A 17,992-nucleotide genomic window follows, 5' to 3' on the forward strand; every position below is an offset into this window, starting at 1 on the left:
TATTATGACACCTACTTAAAAACTGCATAATGAATGTCAGGAATAGTAGGCTCAGTTCCTTTAAAGTGAAGTAAAGTTTTCTGTTTGTATATTTCTATTCTGATAAATTTTGTTTAACCCCTTCCTGCCCTACACTATTTTATTAGGTTGCTTCAAGTACCTTGTTAACACAAAGCTCCATGATTGTATGGTGCTGTGATGGTATGGGTTCAGGAGCTGTGTCTGCGTTATCACTTGCAGGTGTAAGGCTACCTCTACACGACGACATTTGACGCGCAACATTTTGTTGCACTAATGTCGCGCTACAATTTTTATAATGTCAGTCTATGGTGTCGCACTGCAACATGCAACATGCTGCGACTGCGACAGTTGCGTCGCAGTCGCAGCATGTTGCAGTGCGACACCATAGACTGCCATTATAAAAATTGTCGCACGACATTAGTGCAACAAAATGTTGCACTACAAATGTTGCAGTGAAGTTGTGTATTTACCACTAACATGAAGTACAATATGTCACGAGAAAACAATCTCAGAGTCGCTTATATAAGTAAAAGCGGTCCAGAGTTATCACATAAAGGGAAACATGTCAGATTTGCAAAATGTGGCCTGGTCCTTATGGTGAAACCTAGCTTGTCGCGCAACAATATGTCTACTTTTTAAAAAATGTATTTCAGTTTTACACTATAAAAGCATTTATGAAGAAAAAAAATCATGTTTTAGTGTCTCCATTTTCCTGAAAGCCATATTTTTTTTATCGTTTAGGCGATTGTCCTATGTAGTGGCTCATTTTTTGTGGGAAGAGATGACGGTTTGATTGGTACTATATTGGGGTACATATGTCTTTTTGATCGCTTGGAATTCCACTTTTTGTAATGTATGGTGACAAAAAAATTCATTTTTGGTACAGTTTTTATTTTTATTTTTTTATGGTGTTCACCTGAGGGGTTAGGCCATGTGATATTTTTATAGAGATGGTTGTTATGGATGTGGCGATACCTAATATGTATACTTTTTTAAAATGTATTTCAGTTTTACACTATAAAAGCATTTTTGAAGGAAAAAAAAATAAAATCATGTTTTAGTATCTCCATTTTCTGAAAGCTCCTCCTCCACGCTCCGGAACCTGACCTGGCAGCTGCAGCGCCTCAGCTCACCAGGCTCAGGGCCGGTGCTACCATAAGGCAGACCAAGCGGCCGCCTTAGGGCGCACCCTGGGGGAGGGCGGAAAAATGTGACATGGAGGGGGAGAAATGTGACATGGGGGTCTGATGGCTGACATTGGGGACTGGTGGCTGGGGGATGATGTCTGACATGGAGTTCTGATCTGAGGTCTTATTAACATTGGGGGTCTGATTGGGGCTGTTAGCTGAGGTCTGATTAACATTGGGGGTCTGATTGCTGGTCTGACCTGAGCTGTAATGGAAAATATTTTTTTCTTATTATCCTCCTCTAAAACCTAGGTGCGTCCTAGAGATCGAAAAATATGGTCCTTAAACCAGCCATTGTCTGAAGCAGAGAGAAGATACCAGGACCACAGAGAGCAGAAGCGTGGGGGGGGGGGGGGGGCAAAATGTAGCTTCGCTTGTGTTGGCAAAAATCCTTGCACCGGCCCTGACCAGGCTCGCCTCACACAATCTCGGGCCGGCCTGCTGTAAGAGACCGAGAGCTGTGTCGGCCGCCGGGCGCCCCTGTTGCCATGGTGCCCTGTGCGGCCGCACAGCTCGCACACCCCAAAGGCCGGCCCTGGCCATCAATAAAATGCACCTGTGTTCTTTGTCCATAACATACACCTGCCCATACCATAACGCCACCATGGGCTACTCAATCCACAACGTTGACGTCAGCAAACCGCTCACCCACACAACGCCACACACACTGTCTGCCATCTGCCCTGAACAGTGAAAAACAGAACTCATCTGCGAACAGAGCGCTTCTCCAATGTGCGAGACTCCATCAAAAGTGAGCATTTGCCCACTAAAGACGGTTATGACAACGAACTGCAGTCAGGTCCAGACCCCGATGAGGATGACGAGCATGCCGATGAGCTTCCCTGAGACGGTTTCTGACAGTTTGTGCAGAAATATTTTGGTTATGAAAACCGATTGTTGCTGCAGCTGTCCGGGTGGCTGGTCTCAGAAGATCATGGAGGTGAACATGCTGGATGTGGAGGTCCTGGGCTGGTGTGTTTACACATGGTCTGCGGTTGTGAGGCCAGTTGGCTGTACTGTCAGATTCTCTGAAACGCCTTTGGAGACAGCTTATGGTAGAGAAATGAACATTCATTGCACGGGCAACATCTCTGGTAGACATTCCTGCAGTCAGCATGCCAATTCCACGCTCCCTCAAACGTTGCGACATCTGTGACATTGTGCTGTAGGATCAAACTGCACATTTCAGAGTGGCCTTTTATTGTGGGCAGTCTAAGACACACCTGTGCAATATTCATGCTGTCTAATCAGCACCTTGATATGCCACACCTGTGAGGTGGGATGGATTATCTCGGCAAAGGAGAAGTGCTCACTAACATAGATTTAGACAGATTTGTGAACTATAGGAGTAATGGGTCTTTTGTGTATGTAGAAAATGTTTCAGATCTTTGAGTTCAGCTCCTGCAAAATGGGAGCAAAACCGAAAGTGTTGCATTTATATTTTGTTCAGTGTGCATTTGTTTCAGTTTTACACATTAAAAGCATTTTTGAAGAAAAATAAATCATGTTATAGGGTCGCCATTTTCTGAAAGCCATATTCTTTTTATCTTTTGGGTGATTGTCTTAGGTAGGGTCAAATTTTTTGCGCAAAGAGATGACGGTTTGATTGGTATTATTTTGAGGTACATATGTCTTTTTTTTATTTTTATTTTTTTATTTTATTGATTTATAATGCAAAAATTCATATCCATATTACATTTATAGTATTATAAAATCCTTCAGTCCGTAGATTTCTGATTTACAACATGATTAATAATAATTTCATACAAATATCCATGCTTATGGAGACAACAGAAATACAAATGGAGATCTCACTTGCTGGGGGAAAAGCGGGATACATCCGGCATCCACAGCCTAATGAGGCAAAGCAAACGCACAAAACCTCCCACTTGGCATATTATTGTCTATAAAGGGCAGAGATCAGGGGCCCGCAGCCCGGGCGGCCACCAGGGAGCGAGCGCGCACCCCGTGCACTCTCCCCCGATCATGGGTGAGGAAAATTGACAGGATTAATCGCCATGTAACCATTCACCCGATACTCACATTAACCGTACGTAGCGGGCTTACGGCAATCTTTGATCGCAAGCATTTCATAAGACAAACTTGGGGGTCCAGCAGTCTTCTATCACAGTGGTAAAAGAACCTCTTACATATTTTACTGCCTCATCCCCATGTGGTTAAAATTAAAAAGTTAGTGCCCGGCTTAACCGTACCTCACATATGTCCGCATTAGTGTCTCATATATAAAGGGACTCAACTCAAATATCACTCGGTGCTCACCGGCATTTAAGGAAAATGTAAACAAGAACACCACCTAAAACCGGCTCTGTCCCATTAAGAGAACACCTCATAACACCCATACAACATGTGTCATATCACTGCCTACAGTCAACCGCATGTCTGACAGAGAGAGCCGCATCCTGGGGCACACCCAGTCACCGGGCCGCCCAAGATCCCGAGCCCCGGGTCCCCACCCATAAACCGCACAGTGCTATGGTTTGATTGAAAATTTTAGCCATTATTTAATGCCGGAAGGTCCCGCCATCCTCCAGCATTCCTAGAGATGCTCCAATACCCAGATGTAGCTTCACCTCCTTTACCATATACAATTCATATAGAAAAAAACGGACTAATAAGATCGACCCCAGCCCCCCCCACCGACCCCCCCCCCCCCCCACACCTTGCAGGGAAAAAATAGAAAGAAAAAAATTTTTGAATAAAAATGAAATATATATGTATAGAAAAAAAAATTAAATAAAAATAAGAAAGAAAAAAATTCCAAATTAATTAGTTAACCTTGTCCCAGTCTACCCACAATTTGCCCCACTTTAGATAGGATCCTCTTTGTTTATACAAAATCCTCTCATAGCTTTTTACTTTCTCAACCAAGCTCAACCAGTTATTGCAGTCTGGAGCGGAGGAGCAGAACCATAATCTAGAAATGAGAAGCCTGGCCAAAAACATTACCTTGATCAGTAGTTGGCGTTTTATAGGCTGGTAATTAACCTTTGATAAATCTCCCAGGACCCATATCCTGGGGGACAGAGGGACAACAATATTAAGTTTACGAGCCAAGTTAATTTGGACCGATCTCCAATAGCTGCTCACCATTGGGCAGTCCCAAAACAGATGTAAATGATCTGCCTCGGAATCGCCACAGCGTGGGCAGTCAGAGGAGGCTCTAAGTCCTCTCCTATATAACCACATAGGTGTCACATATATTTTGTGCAGAATATTAAATTGTACAACAGTGTGATTAAAATTATGTGAAACGAATTTTAAACTTTCCCCTATATTCTCCCAATCTGGGGGACCCACCTCTAGAAGTAAAGAAGACCAGGATCTCTGTCCTGGAGAAAGAACACCCAAAAAAAATTCTTTCATTAAGTGTCTATAACAATGTGATATTTTAATTCTCGTGACGGCTTTCTTACAGAGTAAGTCATGTAAAAATTCCGGAGTATCTATAGAAAGAAGGTGACTATTCAAAGTACTAGAAAGTGCTGACCTCAATTGAAAATATGCATACCAAGCCACCTCACCCAAATTTGTTCTTTGCCTTAGCTCCGTCTGGGACAGGATTTGTCCGCCACTGACCACCTGATATAAATACTGAACATTCTTAGTCCTCCAATACTGGCAGCAACTCAAATCCCTTAACTTCAAAAGCTTTGAATTATGCCATAATGGGGTACAAATAAGTGATGCCTTAACTCCACACCAGCTCCTTATAACCCGCCACATCTTTATAGCCATTCTGCAAAAAAGTGTGTACCCAATCTGTGGGTTTGATAAATAGTCGGACTCCAGTACGGTAAAAAAATCTGAAAAACCTGAGTCTTTAACCACTCTATTGCAGAAATGGCTACTTTCCCAATCATTAAAAAAACAAAGTTGAGAGGCCACAAAATAGCCCTTAAAATAAGGGAGGTTAAGACCTCCCTGATTATAGGGCATGGAGAAATAAAGTGCCTTCAGTCTCACGCGCTTCCTCCCCCATAATAGATCATTAAGCATCCGCTCTATCAATCTAAAATACTTGTCCGTGATCCATACAGGCGAGTTGCGCAGGACATAAAGAACCTGGGGCAGCACTACCATTTTTATTAGAGAGATTCTATCCGCTCTTGCGGGCAGGATTTTTTGCCATATCTTAATTTTGGCCCTCAGCTTTATCAGCAGGGGAATCAGATTGAGTTGTAGATATTCCTGAGGTTTGGCAGAAACTGAAATCCCCAGATATTTTATTGAATCAGAAATTGTTAACTGGTTGTCCCAGTCGCCTCGCAACTCATCTATAAGGAGGAGAACAGTCTTCTCCCAATTGATCTGCAAACCAGACGGAGCAGAAAAAGAACCAACCAAATCCATTATGCGAGGAAGAGTAGTTTCTGTTTGATGGACAAAAACCAAGTTGTCGTCTGCATAGAGGGATACACGATCATGCTTCCCCATTATACCGAAACCGGACACCTGCAAGTCTTGCCTTATACTAACTGCTAAGGGTTCAATATAAATGTTAAACAAGAGGGGGGAAAGAGGACATCCTTGACGGGTGCCTCTTCCTAGGGAAAAACTCTCAGTGATCGTATCATTAATCCTAATCCTGGCAACTGGAGAGCTATATAATAGCTGCACCATCGCCATAAATCTAGGACCAAATACCATTTTTTTCATCACCTCCCAGAGAAAAATCCACTCCACCCTGTCGAAGGCTTTAGTAGCATCCAACGACAGGATGGAGCGGGTACCGCGCCCCGAGGACTGAATATTCATAAATAACCTATGCAAATTATGATGGGTGCCTCTCTTTGGCATGAAGCCATTTTGGTCTGGGTGAATAATGGTGGATATAACCCGCGAAAGCCTCCTTGCCAATACTTTTGATAGTAGCTTAGCGTCAGTATTTAATAAAGAAATTGGTCTATATGAACTCATTTCTATCGGGTCTTTATCCTTTTTAGGAATTAGAACAATAAGAGCTTCCATCATAGAGCATGGTAAACCCCCTCCCTGTATTGCTTGGGAAAAAACCTCTATTAGCTGGGGAAGAATCACCTCACTGTATTTACGGTAAACCTCGTATGGAAGGCCATCCATCCCTGGCGACGAGTTCCCCGAGATAGACCCCAAGGCCTCCTGGAGCTCCGAGAGAGACAACTCCTCTTCCAGATACTCTATTTGGGCGTCACTTAAAGTAGAAAGTGGAATCCTCTCCAAGAATCGCGTCGCCAGATCGGATGAGAAGCCAAGAGAGGAGCTATATATATGAGAGAAATATTGTAAAAAAGCATCCCTAATTCCTTCTGGATCTGTTATAGTTTCCCCCACTGTGTTACGAATCGAGACAATAGATTGATTTTTCTTATCTTGTTGTGTGATTATCCTGGCTAAAAGCTTACCAGGGCGTCCAGACTCCGAAAAATATTTTAAGCCCTTAAAGAATACTCTATGGTTTGCTTTCTCTATTATATATTTCTCCAGAGAACAACTGGCCTTCTGCATCTCTTCCCTGTTATGCTCAGTAGATTGACTGGTAAATCGCTCAGTTGTGTCTGCAACAGCCTTGGCCAGTTCCTCCTCTTTTTTCTTAAATGTTCTCTTTACTGCAGCAATCTCGCTTATAAAGACCCCCCTCAGATATGCTTTCAGGGCATCCCATACTATATTGATGTCAGCAGAGGGGAGATTCACCTCCCAAAAGGAGGATATCAATGATTTAATAGACTGAGGGTTATCCATAATAGTAAGCCAATATGGGTTCAGCTTAAATCCTAGCCCCCTGTTATCCTTATTCTCCCCAATGCAAACCTCAACCAGTACGGGTGAGTGGTCCGAGACTGTTCTTACCCCATATCGTATCTTCCGGATATTGCTCAAATTGCTCTCATTGGTAAATGCTAAATCAATCCTAGACATTGCTCTGCCACCCCGGCTAACACAAGAGTATACTTTCTTTCCTCCGCCAAGATGTTCCCATATGTCCACCACTCCAACCTCCGAACAAAACTGTGGCAACGGTGATTTACATAAATTCCTCCCTTGATCTACATCTAATGTGAATCTATCTCTATTGGGGTCCATGACCGCATTAAAGTCCCCCATCAGGACTAACCGGCATTCTGGTCTCCTTTCAGAAAAAAGCATCAACTGGGTCAGTGGGTACATTGAAAAAGGCGGAGGTATATAAAAAAAGGCAAGAATGTAACTATGACCATGCAGCTTGCCATGCAGAAAGATGAATCTGCCCTGATCATCTATGTAGGATTCTATGAGGATAAAGTCCACAGAATTATGAATCAGAACTGAAACGCCCCTAGAGGAACTGCTAAAAGTGGAATGGTAAGATTGAGAATACCATCCCGTTGTCAGACGGGACACGGTTTCTTTAGTAAGATGAGTTTCTGCTATGCAAATAATTGCTGGAAGGTATCTTTTTAATGCATCCATAATAGCTTGCCTTTTGACCCTTTCCCCGAGCCCTCTAACATTCCAAGTTACAATTCTAGTGGCCATCCTTCACTACTGCGGAAACAGACACGGGACAAACAAAAAAAAAAAAAAAAAAGAACCCATACCTGCAAGGTGGGTTCCCTCTCCCCCCTCCCCTTTCCCTCCCATCCCCCCTCTCTATTGATCCGCCCAATCAGCGAACCTCTAACCTCAGGCCATTCTCCCCCTCCCCTGCTCCATCCCCCCTCCAACATTTCAATCCTAATAGTGCACAATTTCAAATACCCCTTTGCTCCATCCAATCTAACACTTGCGGTGGTGTTTCAAAAAAAAGAGAGGTCCCATTATGGATCACTCTTAATTTCGCTGGATACTGTAGGGAATATTTAATCTCCTTTGACGCCAGGCGTTTCTTTATCTCTATGAAATTTCTTCTTTTTTCTGCCGAGCAAAGTCAGGAAAAAAGAGCAGCCTAGTGCCCTGATACTCAACAGGAGTACATTCTCTTGCTCTTTTCAGTATCATGTCTCTATCAACGGATGATAACAATTTCATTAAAATTGCTCGCGGCGGCCTCCCTGGAATAGGTTTCCCTCCTGGGATACGATGAGCTCTTTCTATCTGAAACGTGGAGGAAAAATAGTCACTACCCAGGTTGTGCAAGACCACACCTTTAAGTTGTTCCTCTAAGTGTCGGCCTTCCGCTCCCTCTGGGAAGCCAATTATGCGGACATTGTTTCGCCTTGACCTATTTTCAAAGTCCTCTAGCTTATTTTGTAGTGCTTGATTTTCTGAAGCAAGAGACAAAGTTTTAGATTTTAACATATTAATATCGGTTTGCAAAGAGTCCACTATTTTTTCCACATTAAGGACTCGATCGCGGATCTTTACCAGGTTCTCTCTTATTAGAGAAATGTCGCTCTGCACAGACCCTAATTGGATGGCCATCTCTTGCACTAAAGTGCCGTTGTTCTCCACGGCAGAGAGAATTTTGTCCAGAACGGAAGGGTCATATTCGGTTCGCATCTGAGCAGATAGATCTTCCCCCCCTACTTCCTGATCTACCTCCGCTAAACCGTCCTCAGAAAGTTCATCAGTTTGGGGAGTTTTAACAGATTTTTTCAGATTAGCAGAGGATTTTGTTTTAGCAGAGTTCTTTTCATTTAGGAAGGGCGACTTCAAGAACTTATCGATTTTATTCTCTGGGGTCTTGGAACCCAACTTTGTTACAGAGGAGTCAATCGACCGTCGTTTTGGGGCCATTCCTTTTCCTTTTTCCTTTTTTTTTTTTTTCCATCTCTCCCTTCCCCCTCTTTCCTTACCTTTTTTTTATTTTAAATTTATACTCTTCTTTATATCCCCTTTACTTCTTTCCCCTCTGCTCCTATTCCTCCCTTTTTACTTCTCTTTATTGGCCCTTTCCTTTCCTCTCTTACCCCTCTATTCACCCCTTTATCCCTCCCTCTCCACCACCACACAGGGAAGGGGAACACCAAATTTCGGCTCTGTACAACCGGAAAACTTAGCCGAATAACTGTAAAGTCACAGTAATTATTTTCTCACCTGGCCCGACGAGGGGGGCGAGGATCCTCAGGACGGCAAAAGATCCAGATGACAAATAGGCAGATGGTCCAGTGGCCGCTTCGGGAGAGAGAAAAAAAAGACTGCAAGCAAAAAAAATTTCCGAGAAAAAAAAAAAAAGTCCCACCGATCACCAGCAGAGGGAGCCGGCAGCAAACAAGCCAGCAAGCTAGTGAACAGCTGAGCAGAGCGACCAGGTCCGGACACACGCCACACCACGCACCACAGAGGAGAGAGGCCAGCCAAGGAAGGAGACGGAAGGTCCAGGCGAGTCAAGACCCAGGAGCAAAGAGGAACACACCAGTAGCAGGAACCAGGGGCCAGGAGGGAACGATGACAGCCAGCAGCCAGGTCGGTAAGTAGATCGCAGGACCCCCGACGCTCCAGGGCAGCTTGAAGAGATCTTAACAACGCTGCAGCATGGCAGCACACAGAGGCGGTCAGCGCTCAGGATCGGACGGAGCCGGGAGCATGGAGGGGAGGAGGCCAGCAGGAGAGAGTGAAACGTGACGTGTTCACGTCATCACGCCCAGCACCTCTGTGGCCACCTAGATGTACATATGTCTTTTTGATTGCTTGGAATTACACTTTTTGTGATGTAAGGTGACAAAAAATATAATTTTTTTGCTCAGTTTTTTTTTTTTTTTTTTTTTTTTTTTTTACGGCATTCACCTGAGGTGGTAGATTATGTGACATTTTTATAGAGCACGTCGTTACGGATATGGCAATACCTAGTATGTCTGTTTTTTATTTATTTTTTAAACACTATTTTATAGTGAGGGTGCTCTTTTCTTTTTCTTTTTTTTTACTTGAAACTAATTATTTTAACATAAAAAAACACTTTTTTTTTACTTTTTATATTTGTCCCACTGTGGGACTTCACCTTTTCAGGGTTTGATCCCTCTTTCAATTCAGTACAATACATTATGTATTGTACTGAATTGAACTGTCATCGTCTTACACAGTGAGACGCTGACAGTTGCCTCCTAGGAGACCCAGCCCTCAGGCTGGATCTCCTGGGCTTCCGTAACTGGCAGGCTCCAATGCCTGTGGAAGGCAACGGGGCTGCCATGGCAACCATCGGCCCCCTGTCAGCCCGATCAAATCGCATACATGCACGTGAGGATGCGGCAAGAAGCCGCATTCCCTCACGTACATGTACGTGAAAATGCGTGAAGGGGTTAAGCACTTAATGAGGTTGTGTCCTTAAAGTTTTTTTTTAAACCAGCACCTGGATCTGAATACTTTTGTAACTGCATGTAATTAAAACTTTAGTATAGCCAGTGAGCTAGTCAATAAAATGTATGTGTATAGCGCCACCTGCTGTTTGTTGTTTTCCTTATTTTTTGTCCATCTCACTGAGTTGATCGATCGTGCTCAGTTTAAATCTTCAACTGCCACATGTTCTGTTACAATCTGTGACAGTTACAGGGAGAGAGCTGCAGCAGAAAGGACATGCCCCTGAGCTGCCAGGCTGAAGATAATCTAGTGGAACAATTGAAAGAGAGAATGTGGAGATCTCTAGACCCATGTGAGGTACAGGGCTGATTTTAGCTTTGTTAGAAATGTATTGTCATGTACTATATGATGTCTGATTTTCATTTTTTACATCAGTCATGGCATAACCCCTTTAAGGTGTTAAAGGAAAATAATATTTCTAAATGATGTTATGACGCTTATAAATGGAGGGTTGTCATCATCCTTTTAATCCTAGACTTGCACTGGCTCAGTCACCTCCCTCCAGCTCCTCCACATTCCTCCCTTTTCCCTTTCATTGTTCACATATGAGTGAATGATCCGGTGATAACATCTGGCACGCACAAACCTTCACTTACTGTATGAATAGAGGCTCGTGGAATCGGCTTTATAAATTAGTGATTGTGTTTTGTACTCATGCCAAGGATCTCATAGAGCGTCGCTGTATTACTAGAAATTACAGGCTGCACTGAGCATCGCGAGTGTAAAGCGCTGGTTACTGTATGATGGGGATGAATTCAATAAATTACCATATTACCTTTCAGGCTTAATGCTTGTGCTGGCTGACACGCTGCAATCACGTAATATACCGTCAGTGCTGTTATAAGACTGAGCGATTACATTGCTTACAGCCCAGGAATGACTATTATAGTCCACAAAAGAGAGGGAACCGGATATCTGTCCTGCCTTTGGCCAATTCATTTTTCAACAACTGAGGTGCAGACTTCCCCCAACCATCAGGTCACAACCATGCTTGTCTGTGTTTGGTGGCAGCGTTGCATGGGAGCAGGGCCAGGTAAGTACTACTGGTGCACAGTGTGGCCATCTCTGGAATCCCCATGTAATAGCAGAATGGGGGTTTCTTGACCCCTGTGTGGCACCCCCATAAATGAGCGGAGAACTGGTCATTCATTCATGCAGTATTATAGTCTCATTATACTTTGGAGACATTCATACACGGTCTCTTCCTTCCTGGATTGTGAATGGACATGTAGGGCACACCCATTTTCCAAATATGTGGGAGTTCTGAGAGACATTGATGGCAAAGACTTTTGATATGCCATGAATGTCTCAGATGGTAATGTGGTCCTTGAACCAGAACAGGTTATAAATATTGTGAATTTCACGTAATGAATTTCAGGAAAAATTTACTTGTGGTGTTTTTATTGGTACCATTTTAAATCTTACTCTTTATGGGTCAAGGTAACCAAAAAAAGTGGTTGTTTTGACACAGTTTTTATTTTACTGTTTTACGCCATTCACCTGAAGGGCTAGACCATGTGATATTTTTATAGAGCAGGTCGTTACAAATTCAGCGATACCTAATATGGCAACAGTTTTACACAATGAAAGCATTTTAAAAAATAAATTCATGTTTCAGTGTATCCTTTTTCTGAAAGACATATTTTTTGGGGGGGCGATTGTCTTATGTAGGGGCTCATTTTTTGCAGGATAAGATGATGGTTTTATTGGTACTATTTTGGGGTACATATGACTTTTTGATCGTTTTATATTATGCTTTTTGTTAGGCAAGGGAACCAAAAATGGCTGACAGTTCATCTGACAGTTTAGATCATGTGCTCTTTTTATAGAGCAGGTTGTTACGGATGCGACGTATATGTCTACTCTCTTTGTTTCAGTTTTACATAATATTGGGGTGTCTCCATTTTCTGAAAGGCATATATTTTCTATTTTTCTGCCAATCATCTTGTGCAGGGGCTTATTTTTTGCGGGAAGAGTTGAAATTTACATTGGTCCCCATTTTGGGTACATAATATTTTTTGAGCATTCAATATTACACTTTATTGGGCAAATAGACCAATAAAATAGGTTGTTTTGACACACTTTTTATTTTATTTTTTTACGGCATTTACCTTTTGGCGGAAGAGTGTGTGATATTTTTAAAGAGCAAGTCGTTATGGATGCAGCGATACCTAATTTGTCTATTTATTTTGGCTTTACACAATAAAAGCATTTTAGAAACAAAAAACGTTTTTCATGTTTTTATTTCTCCATTTTCTGAAGGCCATATTTTTTTCATTTTTTGGGCGATTGTCTCATGTAGGGGCTCATTTTTTTCAGGATGAGGTGACGGTTTGATTGGTACTATTTTGGGGTACATACGACTTTTTTGATTACTTTTAATACCTTTTTGGGGAAATGAGGTGGGAAAAATTTAAATTCCATCATAGTTTTTCTCATTTTTTTTAATGGCGTTCACCGTGCAATTCTATTATAGATCGGGTTGTTACAGATGCGATGATACCAAATACGTGTAGTGTATTTTTATTTTTATTTTTTTATCAATTATAAATGTGTGGCTATAAGAAGAAATGTGATATTTATTTTTACTTTTTTTGACCCAAACCCACTTGGTTCTTGAAGATCCAGTGGGTCTGATGGTTTACAATACACTGCAGTACACTGTATAGTGTACTGCAGTGCATTGTCACTCACAGTAAGGCCTCTTGCACACAAATGTTTTTTTCCATTTTTTGCGTTCCGTATACGGAACCATTAATTTCAATTGATCCACCAAAAAAACGGAAGGTACTCCGTATGCCTTCCGTTTCCATTTTTCCGTTCTGTTTAAAGATAGAACATGTCCTATTATTGTCCGCATAACGGACAAGGATAGTACTGTTCTATCAGGGGCCAGCTGTTCTGTTCCGCAAAAAATGGAATGCACACAGACGTCATCCGTATTTTTTGCGGATCAGTTTTTTGCGGACCACAAAATACTGAAAAAGCCATACAATCGTGTGCAAGAGGCCTTAGCTCCGTGGCCATATTGCAGATTCTCAATACACTGGCACCGTTCAGTGTGCATTCTGCATCATGGATGCGGACCCATTCACTTCAAATCCAGAGATGCGGAATGGTACGTAACGGAAGCACGGAACGGAACCCTATGGAAGCACTACAGAGGAAGAGGTGGTAGCAACGGCCGATCAGCCCAAGGAGGGTGGTTCCCGCTGTTGCTGCCTACTCCGAGATCTCTAATGTCGATGGACGTCACGTGGGTGCCCACAAGAGAGGAAGAGGAGGGGAGTTCAGAGGGAGCAGCCGATAGGGATGAGAAGGAGGAGAAGCAGGCAGAACTTGCAGTGCACAGGAGGCAAAAAGCAGACTGCAAATATATCTGGAGAGAGCCATCCACCAGGCACGGTCACATGTGGTGCTCCCAGGACACTGGCACATGGCTCCGCAGTGTGGGCTTTTTTTTTACGTGTCAACTGCTGACAATAGTGTTGCCATCTGCAGCCTGTGCTGTCAACGCATAAGTCGTGGTAAGCCCAACACTCACCTAGGGACGACCTACTTAAGAAGGCACCTAGCCTTCCATCACCGAGCCCAGTGGGATCAACACCGTCATAACCCACAAATCTACACTCCCGGCGCTCCATGTCCTGCCTCTTCTCCTTCTCCTCTCTCCTCGCATTTGTCCTACACTCCACTTTCCACTGTGCCGTCGTCGCATTCATCTGGCAAAAGGCAGGCTTCCGTGGCCCAAATGTTCGAACGTAAAAAGTTGATGACGCCGGATAACCCTCTTGCCCAATGGCTGACTGCCAGCTTGTCGGAACTGCTAGCCCACCAACTACTGCCATATAAACTGGTGGACTTGAAGGCCTTTAGTAAATTTGTGGCCATTGGAAGACCGCAAAGGAAGGTCCCCGGAAGGAAATATTTCTCCCAGAAGGGCATCCTAGAGCTATATGGCCATGTTCAGCAGCAAGTGAATGTATCTCTGGCACACAGTTTCGGTGCCAAGATATATCTAGACACGTGGTCTAGCAAACACAGGTAGGGAAGGTACATAACTTTTACTGCCCACTGGGTGAACGTTCTGACAGCTGTCAAGCATGGAACCCGTGGCACCCGTGTGGATTTGGTGTTACCGCCTGCCTCTTCTTCTCCTCCTCCTAATCCATCCTTCATCTCCTCCTCTTCCACTGCTACCGCCTCTATCGCTGCACCCCCCCAGCTGCCCAGAACCTATTCGATGTGCCAGGCGAGACGTTGCCATGCTGTGCCTCTGCTGTTGTGCCTGGAAGCCAAGAGCCACACTGGTCCTACACTTCTTTCAGCTCTGCGGTCACAGGCCGATCAGTGGCTAACCCCTCTCAATTCTGACAGTTGGTAAAGAGGTGTGCGACAACGGTGCCAATCTGCTGAGCGTGCTGAAACAGGGCAAAATGACACACGTGCATGGCACATGTCCTGGACTTAGTCGTGCAGCGATTCATTGCTAAATACTCTTTTGGTCCAGGACGTCTTGCAGCAGGCCATTTTAGCAGCCATGGCTCACCTTGCTGACGTTCAGTGGCGACACCACTTGCCTGTCAGACGTCTGATTGGTGACAGCCCGACGCGCTGGAACTCCACCTTGTATATGCTTGATAGGCTGCTGCAGCAAAAACGTGCCATTAACGACTACCTGTACGAACTCTGCGGAAGGACAGGTTCTGGGAGCTTGTTTTTTTTTCACCACTCCAGTGACTGCTGATACACAAATGCAGACTTCTGCCGCCATTTCATTAGATCAAACTGGTCAGTCGCAGCCAGGGCACCATCAGTGACATCGCACCTTATGCCTTCTTTCCTGAGCGCACATTGTGTCATCTCATTGATCAAGCCGTTGAGGAGCAGGAAGATGAGGAAGTCGCAATGCTGAATGAATTCCCAGAGGGGGCTACTCCATCTGAGACAAGTCAGCAGGAGTCTGAAGAGGAGACAGAGGAGGATGGTGCCTGGGAGGAGGAGTAGCAAGAAGAGCAGGCTTTAAACTTTTCTGGGATCCCTGGTGTTGTCCGTGGATGAGGGGAGGAGACCGAAGACGGCATTCTCCTGGGCGATGAGCAAGAGCCAGTCTGCTCCACCGCTTCCAATTTAGTGCAAATGGGGGCCTTCATGCTCAAGTGTTTGAAGAGGGACCCCTGCTGTATAAAAAGCATAAACGGCAAGGACCATTACTGGGTTGCAAACGTAATTAGACCCCCGGTACAAACATAAAATGGCGGACATGTTACCAGCATCACAGAGGGCTGTCAGAATGCAGCATTCAGGCCTTGCTTCAAGAGATGCTGCATTCTGCTTTTGCGGGCGCTTGAAGAGGAATTTCCACCCATAGTGAAACAGTTGTGGATACGAATCCTACCGCGCATGCAAGAAGAGGGCGGTTTGAAGATGTGTTGGTCACTTCGGATATGAGATCATTCTTACAGCCGCCCTCCGGATCCAGCCTCAGGGAACGCCTAGACTAACAGGTGTCCGACTACATCGGGTTAACGACCGATGTGGATGCTCTGAGAAGTGAGGAATCCCTTGTCTCTTGGTTGTGCAGGCTTGACCTGTGTTCAGACCTGGCACAATTTGCCATAGAAGTTTTGGCTTGCCCCTCGAGTGTCCTGTCCAAAAGGACGTTCAGCGCAGGGGGGTCGTGACCGATAAGCACACTCGCGCCTAGCTCACGGCAGTGTGGACTAACTCGCATTTCTAAAAATGAATGAGGCTTGGATCTCAGAGGAATTCAACACCTGTGACAACCGCGTTAAATTGAATTTCACCTCTTACCAATGTTTTTTTTTTTTCAAGTTGGGGGATTTCGTTAGCCATGTTTTTAATCCAATTTTATATTTTTAGTTCTTTTAAACATATGTATTTGTACAGCTAATTATTAGGGCAATGTATGTTAATATTTATTTGAGGCAGTTTAGTATTACACACCTTAAAGAGGAAAGTACCCAAGTCCCAAACTTCCCTGCTAACTAATTAAATGGGCTTAGAGGGAAAGGGGGTAATACCACTATGTACTATTATATAAAGTATTCACCCCCTTGACTTTTTTTTTGTATTTTGTTACATTACACCCTTAAATTCAATGTTTTGTTAATCTGAATTTTATGTGATGGATCAGAAAACAATAGTCTAAGTTAGTGAAGTGAAATGGGAAAAATATATAAATAAAAGTATTGTTTAGAACTAGAAAACAGAAAATTGTCATGTGCGTATGTATTCACCCCCTTTGTTAGGAAGCCCATAAAAAGCTCTGGTGTAACCATTTACCTTCAGAAGTCACATAATTAGTGAAATGATGTCCACCTGTGTGCAATCTAAGTGTCACTTGATCTGTCATTACATATACACACCTTTTTTGAAAGGCCCCAAAGGCTGCGACACCTAGGCAAGAGGTATCACTAACCAAACACTGCCATGAAGACTAAGGAACTCTCCAAACAAGTAAGGGACAATGTTGTTGAGAAGTATAAGTCAGGGTTAGGTTATAAAAAAAATATCTAAATCTTTGATGATCCCCAGGAGCACCATTAAATCTATCATAACCAAATGGGAAGAACAACAGTAAACCAGCCTCGAGACGGCCGCCAACCAAAACACACGGACCGGGCAAGGAGAGCATTAATCAGAGAGGCAGCACAGGGACCTAAGGTAACCCTGGAGGAGCTGCAGAGTTCCATATCAGAGACTGGAGTATCTGTACATAGGACAACAATAAGCCGTACACTCCATAGAGTTGGGCTTTATGGCAGAGTGGTCAGAACAAGGCCATTACTTTCAGCTAAAAACAAAAAGTTGAGTTTGCGAAAAGGCATGTGGGAGACTCCCAAAATGTATGGAGGAAGGTGCTCTGGTCTGATGAGACTAAAATAGAATTTTTCGGCCATCAAAGAAAATGCTATGTCTGGCGCAAACCCAACACATCACCCAAAGAACACCATCCCCACAGTGAAACATGGTGGTGGCAGCATCATGCTGTGGGGATGTTTTTCAGCAGCCGGGACTGGGAAACTGGTCAGAGTTGAGGGAAAGATGGATGGTGCTAAATACAGGGATATTCTTGAGCAAAACCTGTACCACTCTGTGCGTGATTTGAGACTAGGACGGAGGTTCACCTTTCAGCACGATGACCCCAAACACACTGCAGTGCTAAAGCAACACTTGAGTGGTTTAAGGGGAAACATGTAAATGTGTTGGAATGGCCTAGTCAAAGCCCAGATCTCAATCCAATAGAAAATCTGTGGTCAGACTTAAAGATTGCTGTTTACAAGTGCAAACCATCCAACTTGAAGGAGCTGGAGCAGTTTTGCAAGGAGGAATGGGCAAACATCCTAGTGGTAAGATGTGGTAAGCTCATAGAGACTGATCCAAAGCGACTTGGAGATGTGATTGCTGCAAAAGGTGGCTCTACAAAGTATTGACTTTAAGGGGGTGAATAGTTATGCATATTGACTTTTTCTGTTATTTTGTCCTTT

At 43.7% G+C, this 17,992-nt stretch overlaps 1 protein-coding gene across 1 annotated transcript in view; it reads left to right on the forward strand.

Annotated features, from left to right (window-relative positions):
• The first annotated feature begins 9,380 nt into the window (after positions 1 to 9,380).
• Positions 9,381 to 17,992, forward strand: part of ANKRD34B (ankyrin repeat domain 34B) — a 32,783-nt gene continuing 24,171 nt past the window's right edge. Inside the window, 1 exon segment of the mRNA XM_044276027.1 lies at positions 9,381 to 9,597. Coding sequence (XP_044131962.1) covers positions 9,576 to 9,597 — 22 coding nt within the window. The 5' untranslated portion in view covers positions 9,381 to 9,575.

This window comes from Bufo gargarizans, chromosome 1, assembly GCF_014858855.1.
Source record: "Bufo gargarizans isolate SCDJY-AF-19 chromosome 1, ASM1485885v1, whole genome shotgun sequence".
In the NCBI taxonomy this organism is placed as follows: Eukaryota; Metazoa; Chordata; class Amphibia; order Anura; family Bufonidae; genus Bufo; species Bufo gargarizans.